Source organism: Aspergillus luchuensis, chromosome 8 (genome assembly GCF_016861625.1).
Source record: "Aspergillus luchuensis IFO 4308 DNA, chromosome 8, nearly complete sequence".
In the NCBI taxonomy this organism is placed as follows: domain Eukaryota; kingdom Fungi; phylum Ascomycota; class Eurotiomycetes; order Eurotiales; family Aspergillaceae; genus Aspergillus; species Aspergillus luchuensis.
Window position 1 is genome coordinate 319,294 of NC_054856.1, and position 12,884 is coordinate 332,177.

The 12,884-nt window shown below is 47.7% G+C and overlaps 5 protein-coding genes across 5 annotated transcripts; 3 read left to right on the forward strand and 2 right to left on the reverse strand.

The window, feature by feature from the left end:
* Positions 1-639: 639 nt before the first annotated feature.
* On the forward strand, positions 640-3,578 carry AKAW2_80114S (uncharacterized protein; the record flags this gene model as incomplete). Its single annotated transcript, XM_041681098.1, has 3 exons — positions 640-2,694; positions 2,741-3,070; positions 3,126-3,578. 3 exons carry the CDS (start codon positions 640-642, stop codon positions 3,576-3,578), a joined length of 2,838 nt encoding a protein of 945 aa, XP_041548075.1.
* Positions 3,579-3,640: 62 nt separating this feature from the next.
* Positions 3,641-4,141, reverse strand: AKAW2_80115A (uncharacterized protein; the record flags this gene model as incomplete). The annotated part of the gene is made up of 2 exons (XM_041681099.1): positions 3,641-4,060; positions 4,121-4,141. The coding sequence occupies 2 exons, from the start codon at positions 4,139-4,141 to the stop codon at positions 3,641-3,643; spliced, it is 441 nt and encodes a 146-aa protein (XP_041548076.1).
* Positions 4,142-5,188: 1,047 nt separating this feature from the next.
* Positions 5,189-5,509, reverse strand: AKAW2_80116A (uncharacterized protein; the record flags this gene model as incomplete). The annotated part of the gene is made up of 1 exon (XM_041681101.1): positions 5,189-5,509. The coding sequence occupies one exon, from the start codon at positions 5,507-5,509 to the stop codon at positions 5,189-5,191; it is 321 nt and encodes a 106-aa protein (XP_041548077.1).
* A 1,530-nt stretch (positions 5,510-7,039) lies between these two features.
* Positions 7,040-9,300, forward strand: AKAW2_80117S (uncharacterized protein; the record flags this gene model as incomplete). Its single annotated transcript, XM_041681102.1, has 10 exons — positions 7,040-7,074; positions 7,121-7,148; positions 7,196-7,434; positions 7,488-7,635; positions 7,684-7,774; positions 7,853-7,910; positions 7,962-8,514; positions 8,563-8,651; positions 8,706-8,919; positions 8,974-9,300. The coding sequence occupies 10 exons, from the start codon at positions 7,040-7,042 to the stop codon at positions 9,298-9,300; spliced, it is 1,782 nt and encodes a 593-aa protein (XP_041548078.1).
* Positions 9,301-11,309: 2,009 nt separating this feature from the next.
* Positions 11,310-11,664, forward strand: AKAW2_80118S (uncharacterized protein; the record flags this gene model as incomplete). The annotated part of the gene is made up of 2 exons (XM_041681103.1): positions 11,310-11,313; positions 11,342-11,664. 2 exons carry the CDS (start codon positions 11,310-11,312, stop codon positions 11,662-11,664), a joined length of 327 nt encoding a protein of 108 aa, XP_041548079.1.
* Between the last annotated feature and the right edge of the window lie 1,220 nt (positions 11,665-12,884).

Below are 12,884 nucleotides of genomic sequence, written 5' to 3' on the forward strand. Positions count from 1 at the left end.
TCGGGCAGCGGCCTCAATCTATCAGGCTACAGCTGGTGAAGGGAGCTGAAGCCGTTCCTGAATGATTGGAAAATCCGAGTTCGCTTACTCATCGCCCTACCTACGCTTTTGTTAAGTTACGTACGTCAATGGGCTGCACTTGGATAAGCATGATTCGCGTCTTCTGAACGAAAGGATACAAGTGATGCCCACCAAGGAAATCAATTTAGATGGAGAGAAGGTGTATATATACTTGCTACACCAATGGAAGAATCACTCATCCCTTCTGTGTGTCAACTAATACTAAATAGTAGTCCAGTATCTGTCACCCAACCTTTTAACATTGGCTGGTTATTTGTAGTAAACACTAGTAGTGGTGGTGGTGGTGGTGGTGGTGGTGGTTGTTATTGTTGAAAGTTTACTTACTCCGTAGTAAGTAGTCTGCTTCGGTTAACCTCGGTTTAGCAATCGAATCGTCGGCAAGAGGAGGCTGCTTATCATCGTCATCAGTCAGTGCCTCCTGCACATGACCGTGTGTTCAGTGAGGCAGGTACGTTTCCTGTTCAGCTCACCACCACCCTTCTTAGTACCTTCTCTACTCTCTTCACTCCCACTGGGCTGTGCCATTTCCATGTCGTCCGACTCCTGCTTTTCGACCAAATGAGTGCTCCTCAGCCGGGCTCCGAATTCTTCACGGCCTGCCTGAATATTAAGGATGACCTGGACTTGCATATTAAGCGACGACGGGAGCCTGCCAGCCGGTTCATTTCGCGTCAAGATCTGTTGAAAATCTGGCAGACGAAGGATCGCATCCAAAAAGTGCTCTATACCGACCGCCGCATCGATGACGATCTGCAGAACATTCAAGACAACTTCATTGCCATCCTTTCCATTCTCGTATCAATCGAGGCCACACATTGCCTAGCCAACTTTCGGAGTTTATTTCTTGCTGGGAATATAACCGATAAGGATCTTCCGCTAGAGCGAGAGCAAATCGAAACCTTCCTTCCTGATCGATCACAGCAAGTAGACCGATTCGATTACATTCAATGCGAGTTTTGCCCAATAGTGATCTCTTGCACAACGCCCCTACATTGTGTTTCTTCCAAGCGTCGACTACCATTTGAGATAGAGCCTGAAAAGTTGGGCATTGGGGGCTTTGGCGAAGTGGAACTGGTGACTATAACGCCACGGTACTGGGAAACGGATAGTAAAAGTTACAACGATTCCGCCTATCTAGTTGCCTGCAAGAAATTCGACTTTAAGGAAGCTTTTCTCAAAGAACACAAGAATCTCACAATTCTGAAGGAGAGTTTGACAACACAGCGTCACATTTTGCAGCATTACACGGCTGTGGACCATGATCCACACAACTACTATATCCTCTTCCCGTATGCCGAACATGGGGATCTGTACCACTTTCTATATGGCGGTCCTGGAAGCTATGAAATTCACAATCAATTTCCTGGCATACCGGAGGAAAGCGATACAGCCATATTCAAGCCGTTATTGCGTCAATGCTGGGCTCTGGCATGCGCTATTGAGTGGTTGCACGACAATATTCAGGTTGATGGCGAGCACATCATGTGTGCTCATTTAGACCTCAAGCCGGACAACATCTTAATCATGAATGATGCAAGCTCTGTTGTAGGGAAGTGGATGATATCTGACTTTGGCATTTCCGTGCTTGAACCCCACAAGCTTGGTTCAAGCCGTCCACTCAGTGTTGGAGGCTGTTACCGGGGACCGACCATTGAAGTGAACCCTCACCGGGGAAGAGGGACCTACCGGCCACCGGAAGCTATTATCCGAACAGGATCAACGGTTACGGCTAACAAGATAGGTCGTCGAAGTGATATTTGGGCTTACGGATGCATTTTCACTGAGGTACTCGCCTGGGCAATCGGACGACGCGAAGGTGTTGGACATTTAGCCGAGGAAAGGCAAATTGGAGCAACGAATGACTATTACTGGGATGAACATTTTGTTCAGAGCTTGTCGCCTCTAGCGACAGGTTTCAAAGTACGAGATTCGGTTGTCCGATGGCTTGCGCACACTCAGAATTCCACTGAGAGGGTAGTAGGCGAATGGGTGAAGACAATCAAAGAAATCCTTATCATAGACAAGGAGCACAGGCCCAAAGCGCAAGAGCTTGTGGATCACGTTGCAAGTGTGTATAAATCATGCGACCTGCCTCGAATCCGCGATTCGCAGCCACTTGAGTCCCCAGCCGAGCCTCGGTTCAGGCAGCCAAGCAGTTCGTCATCTAATCAGTCTCACAGTCAATCAAACAGTCGTTCCAGTGAGCTAGGCAGTGAGTCTTTCAGGAAATCATCCAGTCGCCCACCCAGTCAGTCATCGAGTCAATCTTCCAGTCCATTATCCAGTCAGCCATCCTATCAAAGGCCAGATCCCCGAGAACTTCTCAGAGAGTCAGGCTTGCAGAGACCGAGCAAGCTACTACAACATGGCAAAAAACATTTCATTGACACCTATATGTCGCGGACAAGCTGCCAAGGCAAGGTCCCAATTGCAGTTGTATTTAATGACAGAGTTGAAATACTGAACTTGGACCTTACACAAAGAGGGATCGAAAAGATCGGATCCCTATCATTTTCTGGGAAATTAGGAAATGCCGAGGTTGTTATCGAAGGCCAGTACCTCGCAGTTTGGGGTTTTTGTAAAGGTTCCCGTAAGGGAGAAGGGAAAAGAATGGTAAGTTTCTTTGTACAGCTTACGGGGTTGTACTAATGGAACTAAGCTTCATATTGGGGAGGTTAATTCAGGCTTCGGGACAAACCTACCCATAGTCCCCGAGTTAGTTGTATCGGTCGCCGTATCTCCGCGTGGTCTATTCGCTCTAGTTCAGGACAAGGATATAATAATCCTCTCCTGGTCGTCCCAATCGTCATCACATGTGCAGCACACATTGGTCTTGTCCGATGCGGATCAAAGATTTACGCAGGCCATATTCAACGCCAATGGTGAATTCTTGTTTGTGTGGGCAAGGAGCTCAAAGCGAGAGTCTCTGTACGTTTGGAAAGTCGAAGGGATGGCAGGTGAACCAGACTTCGCTGTTCACTATTCTCTGGTAGGCGATACTACAGCCGCCCGTGTTAGATGATGCAAACTAAGCATATATAAAGCAGCATCGATTCCACTGGAATACTTCAGTTATGCCTTATAGTTCTGGTAAAGGGTGTGTCCTTGCAGATGACCAGAACAGGTACACAGTTGTTACTTTGAATCAGCAGCGCAGTGGAATACATAGCATTGAACCAGCGCGCATTGAGCGCCCATTTGATACTTTGAATGTGATACTCAGCTGCATGGTGGGTGATGAATATCTGCTCGGGCTGGTTAAAAGCGGCCATCTAATCACGACACGATTATATCTACACCGATTCGAGATCACTCGCCGAGAGGACCAAACGCATGTCTCAATTTCCCGAGGCCGTGAAGTCCTGGAAATTCCAAAGGGCTTCAACCAGGCCAGCAAAATACGGGCCTATGAGCAGCAGGGGGTAGCAACAGCGGTATTATGGAACGAGACCAGCCTCTTCATGTCTGATCTACCTCCCAGTAATGGGCATAATTGACGCGTCATATCTACCTTTGACTGCAGAAAGGAAAAGAAAAACCACCAGATTTAGAATACATTTCAGTCATCTGCGAACTCCTTCCCAACCTGCATCTCTGATTCACTCATGTCTTCCTTCCCCGGACGCTGGAAAAAGCGGAATGGCTTCCTCTTCCACCAGGCATCGAACCATACAATCAACACATATATCAACCCTGTGACCAGGGTCAGCGGTAGCCAGGTGGCGAGGAACACCCAGAAGTCCTTGGCAATAACAATTTGGCGTAAGTCCTCATCGAAGACGAAGAAATTCATTCCATATAAGCTGACGATGAAAGAGCCTGGTAAGTAGATTGCCGACACGAATGTAATAACTTTGACTGCGGCGCTGTCATTCATGTTGTCTTCCTGCAACCGTTTCAAGCTACTGGTCAAATCGCGCAGTTCACGGTCGACTCTCGCTGTTTCAAGCTGATTGTGCAGCGAAAGTGTATAGCCGGCCTGTGTTGCGTTAGCATAATCTGCCCTTCTATTGACAAGACAGAGGTTTGGGAAGCCAACCAAATCAATCGCGTTCCTCATCCTTGGAATCAACTCTTCACAGCTCTGTATGTAGCTCTGGAGCGCTGATAATAGCACTTCGCACCCCGGGAGAGCTTGTCCCGCGGAGTCCAATGTCCTCCTACCCAATGAAGAGGCAATGACGGGTTTCAGGGCGCTAACTAAGTCCAGGTTGCCACGACAGCATATATGTGCGCGCAGGGCAAAGTCATTCAGATTGCGAAGCTCCGAAACGGTTTTATAGCTCTCTCTGGGAGTAGATTCATCAGGTAAGTCTACTAGAGCTTTGTCATTCTGATCAAGTGAAACCTGTTAGCCCAACAGTCATTGTGCTATTATGAAAGGCCCGACCAAGGGAGGTAGGATGGTCAGAACCTCACTGAGAAATTGAGAACCCTACATATTTTTCGAATCGATCTCCGAGGTGCTGAAGGTACCATCTCCAGTTGCAAATGAAGGAGGAGAGAACTAGCGAATGAACCAGGATTGATTGGTCCCTGGCTTCGTTTGGGCCTAGGCCAGGCTGCAACCTCGAGTCTTCAAAGATCCCAAGCCCGTTCAGGATTCTTTTGTCTGAGATACTATCCTCATTCGGGTGAAGGAGAATGAAAAAATCGTATCCTTTCTCATTCTGACTTGGTTGGCGACGGTGGTGGTACACCCCAGTGTGGCGCCATGACCACGGTATCAGCCTGCGTCCAGTTTTCTCAACATAGTTGAGCTGGTATGAAACATCTACTCGTCTCGTGTTACCGTTGCTATCTTGGTGTTGTAGACGTGGGAAAATTTCAGGACTCACAGGTGTCGTTGTCGCGCTCGTTCACACACAAAAGGCTATTCCCTGCTTCTGAAATATGAACATTTCTCCCGAAAGAAAGCAGCACTTGAATGAATGATGGATGTACGGCATATCGCTCTAGCAGAAGTGCCATTGACAGCGGAGTAACTTCTAGCGGGGCAATGGTGGCTGAGGAGTAGATGGACCTATTTGATCCCAATGTTGATTAGCACTGTATTATATCCGTGGACATTGGCCAATGAGAATGCACACATACACAATCCTGATATTCAATCCATTTGGTATAGCGGAATCGTTTGTGAGAAAGTCTTGAAGGGATTTCGAGTTCGTATGGAGTTTTGTTGCACGATGATCTTGCGAGATTTGGGCGTGAGTTCGTATGCTGCCACAGAAGGGCTTTGATTGTACCCACCATCGTAGACATCCGTTACTCGGACGAGCGTTTCATTTCTGCGTGTCAATACCCGTGGGACTCCGTTTAGAACTTGGTCCTCAAGGTTGGCGAGAATGAAGGAGGAAGGGTCGTGGTGAGCGGGCAGTTGCTGCAGGTAAGGGCGCCATATCTGGACCGGGTCATCGTCTAACGTCATTGTATTGGCTTTCCTCTTTCCCTTCTTCTCGCTGCTTTGCTCCCACTTTTGCCTAGCTTGAGAAGACAATTACACTTGTTCTTATATTGGAAGCTAAATGGAAACCTGAAAAATTTTTCTTGCGAGTCTCTCGGTCTTGCGGGCCACAATGACTTCTGAAATTTCGGGTAAGCCTTGCCGACCAGCGTTCAGCAAGGCTGAGGGATGAGACTAAATCATACGGATATGTATGCACAGCGCCTCAGCCTGATTGATTGGCGGTCATCTACGGTCAAGGCTGACTATCTAGGACTAGTCCACTAGCAAACAACAGCATAGCCTGTCTGCGCCTCGGCCCACCGTCCATTGAAACACATCCTCGCCCTCCTCATTGCGTCTTCCGAAGCTTGCCACACTGGTGCTGCCGTCCGAGCTAATGCACTGAGCCCAACCATCCAGATTCCAATCCATACAGATGCCTTGCTTCATGATATCGCGGTCAGTCGCGCTCTTTCGCGGCTTCTTAGTTCCAATACCATTTCACTATGGTGTGAGGTGGCTCAGGTCAGCCGGGCGTCAGCGGATTGATGCTAGGGCACATACCCCAGTTCTTCCTGTTGGTCAGGAGGTTAACCCTGCCTTTTCCTCTTGTGCCCAAAAGATGCACAGCCATGACGTACCTGGGTAAATCTTATGCTAGCCCAAATACACCATCGGTCATTGCGAAACTGTTGGTTCAGTGGTGGTCATTAGCATCTGCCGGTCTATCGCGTTGTATGTCAGGCTTGATGGTCGGCAGGAAACCTACTTCCACCTTCGTCTGGACCTGGTTGTCAAATCGTTCCCTCACATAGCTTGTTATTTCCTTGTCTGCTTCGATGTACGATGAGGCGGCTGGGGTAAGTTCGTGCCGATATGGAAGGATGGAAGAAGCCATAGAGACTCGGATGAGGGAAACCTGAATGGCCGTGATCGCAAGGTTGTAGCCGCTGTTCCCCAGAGTTTCCAATGCCAGTTCCGAGTGCTAGTTATATACACTGAATGAGCCGAATCCTCGTGTACGACTGCTAGCATTCAAATATTCTGGTACCACTACAGAGCGCCATGCACACCAAATGAGGCTCTCGAGGTTTTGTCGGCGTGCCACAATAGCACTGGACGAGGGAGGAAAGCAATCAAGGGCAGCCTTCTCCCCCCGCCCGGTGCTGTCGCGTCCGACGAGGCTGCGGGTGTTTTCTTATCACCAGCCAATCGTTTGTTGAGATACACCATGCAAGAACTTTCGTGTTCCTAGTAGTTCTTCCGAGTCAGGATTAGCCTGATCTGGTCATGTCCCCGATTCGTGTGAGATCCCCCCCTTCTCGGTTGCCTCGTGATTTCCCCCATCCGAGAGATGCCCCGGCCTAGCGTATTTACCCATTATGCAAATCTATCTTTACCAAGCTTATCTAGATGCTCTGCTTATTAATTGTTGGAATCTTCCATTCTACATGTCCGATTTCACGGCACAGATTGTACAACCTTAAGTGGGCGATGCCATAGCCGAGGACAATGACGAACCACGTGGACACATCAGAAAAGCTTAAGTATGCAATATTTCGGAACCTTTGACGATCTGCTGACGGGGTCTAGGCAGGAGCTTTTTGGATTTCAGATCTTTGTATGCACGATGCTTCCGTTGACTTGGTCGTTGCTAATAGGGCTCAGTTCATCACGCTCAGTGTTGTCATCGGAAGTGGCATATTCACCAACAATGGAATGGCCCTCGCTATTGCGGGACCAATGGGCTTGATTCTTGCGGTCCTCATCATCAGCATAGTAGTTCTAGCAGTCAATGAGTGTATTGCCGAGTTGGCTCAGCAATTTCCGGTTTACAATTCGATCGTTGAATATGTTCGCACATTCGTCGACGAGGACTTTGGCTGGGTTATTGGACTGGCTTATTGGTAATAATCTTTGATCTAGCACCAAGCACCATTTGCAGCTCACGGGGAAGTAGGTATGCATACGCAGCAACGTTTGCCAGTCAAACTTCTATGGCTGCGACTCTCCTAGAGTACTGGGGCATGCAAACGGCATGGAGAGTTCTTATCTGCTACGTTATGGTTCCAGTCATCTTATTCCTTCTCAACATGACTGGAGTTTTCGTGAGTTGTGTCGTCAAATTGATGGATACTTAGCTGATATGATCATAGTGGTACGGTGTTGTGGAAACGATTGGTGGTTTCCTAAAGCTGGTGATGATTGTGGCAATTTCAATTTATCTATATACAATTGCGGACGATGGTGAGTGACAATTCCAAATGGCACGATATCAATCTCATTGCCATCATTGAGACTCCAGTAAATGCTCACTTGTTGTAGTTTCTTCTCCTAGCTTTGAACATGGACAAGGTTTTAGCAGTAATGGCCAAGCCCAGTGGTCAGCTCGCCGCCCCCTTGCCTATTCATCTGAAATGCTAAGATGGTACAGCTATGCTATCCCACTCACGGCATACGCTTTTCAGGGCATAGAAGTATACGCCATGACTGCGTTTGAAGCTCGAGATGGCCATGCCCTTCGCTGGCCGGCTCGCTGGACTGCGTATGTAGCGGTAGTCGTGTACATCATGTGCACGTTGGGAGAGGTCATTAACGTGAAGTGGGATGATTCCGCTTTACCAAAACTTCATGATGGAGTTTCAAATAGCACATTATCAGCTACTTCTAACCCTGGTTCGTCAAGTAGCATGATCGTCATAGCCGCGCTGAACACCAATAACCGGTCAATGGCTGGATTCCTCAACGGCTGTTTGCTCTTCAGTGTCTTTTCTGCAGCCAACACTTCACTGTACGTTGCTTCCCGAACCTTATGGGGTATGGCGAAGCACTTTCCCAGATCTTCGACAAAAGAACTCTGGGTCAAGAAGAAGCTAGCGATTCTAAGCGAGGGCACCAAAGTTCCGGTTGTATCTTTGCTGGTCTCACTTCTAGCATTCTGCTGGGTTCCATTCCTACAGCTCGTGGATAGCTCTGCAGTACAGCAGGTGTGTGGGTGTAATATATTTGCTCTGTGTATCTGCTAATACAGACAGGTGGTCCAAGTTATATCCATCTCCTCCAGCACCGCTATAATGATCGTATGGGCAGCTATCTGTCTCGCATTTATTCGTTACTATTACTGGTTCGTGTGTCTGCTCAACATACAATAGTGAAGAGATACTCATTGCTAGCGCAGGTTGAAGAAATGCGAACCTCGACTTCGGTACCACAACCGTCCTGAATACATCCGACTAGATGAAAAGTATATTGCTAAAGGCAGTCTGCGTATTCTCCAACCACTTCAGGCCTGGATCGGACTGATTGGGTGTATCACTATATTCGCATTTTCCAGCGCGACATGGTGGAGTGAAACCGCAACTGTCACCGAAGTTGCCATGGCGTACGGGCCGGTAAGCCAATGCAACAACTGAGCACTTCTACCCATTCTAACTCTGTACCAATAGCATATGGTCCTCTTTCTTATATTCATCATCTCAAAAGCGTTCAGTAAAAATAAGGGGTGGGTAAAATTGACAAACGACGAATGGGTTCTGCGGAATGCCTTGGATAGACTATGGATTCGCAAGATCGATCATCATGAAGAAAGTGCCTCACAGCGCCTGAAAAGTGTTATGGATTCGCTGTTGTCTTCACAATTATGGGACCGATTCAGGGATAGGCAGAACAGCCAGCAAGCGGATGGGGATGTTCATCATCGGAGTGAAGGTTCCACGTCTGTGGAGACAAACAGGCAAGAGTTGCTAACTATTTCGAACGACCAGCCTGTATAGGAGACCCAATCCTAATTCTATGCCTTTGTCATATACTCTGGACACCTGTCATTAATTATACTTGTAATGAAGAGATGAATCTACGAGCCTCTATATGCTACTATTTAGCTCCATTGTGAATGCCCTCACTCTAAGAAATACACGCCGTGCCTGACTGCCACATTGATATCCCACTACCCGAATAGCTCGCTCACACGTTAACAAAACGTGATAATGAAACAATCGCCATTAGCAACACGGTATAAATTCATATCAAGCTATTCACTCCAAACAGCCTTCTGAACACGAGATAAATTACAGGATAGGCACCGAGGAAAGGTAATATCGCAAATTCGCAAGCTCTTGCATTAACTAACTGCTTTCAATGCAGGCAATAGTAGATGCAGTTGCTACGCCGATGAAAGTCTGACACGTGAATATACTAATTCATGCCTCACAGCTCTTCACCGAGCAGGTCTAATATAAAAGAGGTCTCCTCAGCTCTCGATCTTCCTTCTTCTTCTTCCTCTTCTCTGAGGAACACTTGACCAGACTAGTCATAGTTTCAACCTCTATCTATCATCCTTGGCATTCATACCCATGGCCATCATATCTTCTTTACAATATCACCTCCAGTACAGAATGGTCAATCGACGCGTTCTAGCCATGGTTGGGTGTTATTCCTATCATCCTCAGCGAGTACTCAACAAACGTATGCTAGAGAGACATCCATCAAGATCAAACCATAAGAAGAACCAGGTGTCTGACTGACAGCACTTCTGATAAACAGACACCTCAAGAAGAAGAAGAATGCATACAGCATGATCGCTATATGATCTCAAGATACCAACTGCAAACAGACACTCGAGTCACTGGCGTTGCAGATGGCGCCGGTCGCCATGATCCGACATACCAAGCACGCTTTGGAAAAACCTCAAAGAAGATACCAAATATAGCAATGCCAGAGCATCGGAGAACCAGGGCCCATTCTTCAGTCAAGGCTAGTGCTCAAGGATATGTTGGCGTTTGCATCGCTGGGATAAGAGCTGGATGTCGGCTCAGAATAGAAAGAATTGACTAAGTAAATGGTCATTTTCAGTGGTCATTTTCAGAGATTTCTGTTAGTGCCTCGCATGGCTACAATGGTCAACTGAGGTGCATAGGAAGCTCACCGACAAGAGGAAAGGAGGATTGTGTTATTCATTCTTTCTCAACAGGAATATTGAGCTGAATTTGTCACATATGTCTGGCAAAAAGCTGAAATGTGGCTTGGGACTCTCATTGCGACTCCGTGGGGGAGTATAGCACCTTGCCTCTCATCTGAGTCAAATGTCACAGGAATTTGATCAAAAGTCGTATGTGGGCTAGAAGAAGTGCTTCTATGGGTACGTTCAGGAAAAGTTCGACTTTAAGAGCAAGAATTGACGTCTTATTCCATGCTTTGGCCTCCAGTCTTGAATGGACCCTTGAAAATGGCATCGCCCATAAAGAATGATGAAGACTTATTGGTCTTTATAGTGACAATCCTATAAAGACAGAACGAGCTTTCTTCAATCAATCATAGTATTCTCATCTATGATTAAGGCATCGACGACACATTCAACACAAGTGCCACAGAAAAGGATTCTAATGTGGCAGAACTTGTTGGCTTGGGTAATGGGGCCTGAGCATAACATCGCCGAATAACACCATTTGGTGTCCTGCATTTGTTTCTGGCACTTGATACATCACCGGTCTTTCATATCGACTGGCGTTGGTGCCAGTTATTCTAGCTCAGGGATTGACGAGTGGAAAATCCTCGAGGATGGTGTGCTTGTCGATAGGCTCCAAAGATGGCCTTATAGTTTCACTTTTCAAAGTTTGGGCAGATGCGGGCCGCTCATATCCATCTCGTCTAAATATCGGCAGCGAAAAGGCTTTTCAAGAAGAATCGTGGCTATTGTGGGGCTCGGTATCTTGATACCCCCGAGAGTTGATCTGCTCTGGTTTAAGAGCTGCGTTGTGTAAGTAGGTCTTCCACTTGAAAGTTCATGAGTACACTTAACTGACGGCAAGTCTCTAGGGGTCCGCGATGGGCGCCTATCAGGTTTAAAGCACAGTGCAAGCCCAATTCTTCATCCTCCCGCCGGCGCTACCCATGCGGAACGTCGTGCATACGACCGCGATTCGCTGTTGCGTTTGCTGCCTGGAGACGAGGGCTATGTGGTCTGGGCCTCGGCCTTGAAATCATACCTGGACAACATTGTCTTGATGGCCCGCGTCCAGTACCCTGATGAGGCAGAGGAGGTCGCATCGGATGATGAGAGCGACTTTGGAGGATATGCCACGGCTCCCGAGGTTATCGAGCTTGTTACTGCATTCCCTGTCTTCGTTCCTACCCTGTAGGGGGATCCTGGGTTCTGGAATAATTCCAACTTATAATACCGATCTGCCCAGGGCGGAAAGAGACCGCCGAGCCCACGTTACTTCCGTGGGATGCGAATCGGCGTGGGACAAAATGCGGTTGGGAGTAAACGCATTCATCTAGACGCGACTGCGCAAGATACTTTACAAGCTCACCGCTGACATTGCGCGTGTCAAGGTTGCGAGGGTTACAGATGCTGGAATCATGACTCCGCTGTTCATGTACACGGAGCATAAGGCACATCGACAAACACCCAAGCTCAGTCAATATCTTGAATGCCTTGTGGAAGTACCCAACGGGTATGGTGACACAGAAGTGGCCGGGCCAGGCGGTTCTAATACTACATGAGTATTCAGAATCGCTTAAAATGTGAAATATGAGCATGGTCAGTCGGCTGAGAGAAGAACTGTCGGCTACAAAATTCGAGACCATCGTACATCCCGACGGGAAGGGGAACGTGGGGATACGCAATACAATGAACAAAACGAAGCAGACAAGGTTGACAGTCCTTGGAATCATATGAGTATCCAAGATCGCTCTTACTCTGGAAGCTGAATTAGGCCAGTCTGTCGAACGAGAGGTTTAATGGCTGACAAGATCGAAGCCATAGACATTCAAAATGGCTCAGACTATAGCTGACAAGCCTGACCAGCCGGTCGAAAGAAAGAGACAATGGCCAACAACGTCAAGGCTATAGACATTCGAATTCGCTCATACTATAGCAGCTAAACCGGACCAGCTAATCAAACGGAAGAATCAATGGCCGATAATTCGAAGTTTTAGATAATACGGTCCTCGCAAATCGCACAAGAAGCACCTGGGACGGGGACTGATAGTGCAGTCAGCACTCACAATCTGGTGGGCAGCCTGGCATGTGGCATGTGTCTCGCGCGCTACACTGCATAGCCTGATGACCTACGAGCCAAGCACGTCAGCTCGATACTCGGAGAGTAAACTTTTCATATATGCAACATGCCCATATATCTACGATACATATGAAACCCAATTTCCGACACCAAAATCTTCATAAAAACCGTTGGAATTGCGCCAACTGCGAGATCCTGGCTCTCATCGCAGCCATTTGCCTCTTTATACCCACGTCCGGGCTGGGTCGTCTACATCCAGAGCAGCGATGGGGTGATGATTTTGCGATCATCCGCTGCTTCGCGCGTCTTTTGATCTATATCTACTTATCTTAAAA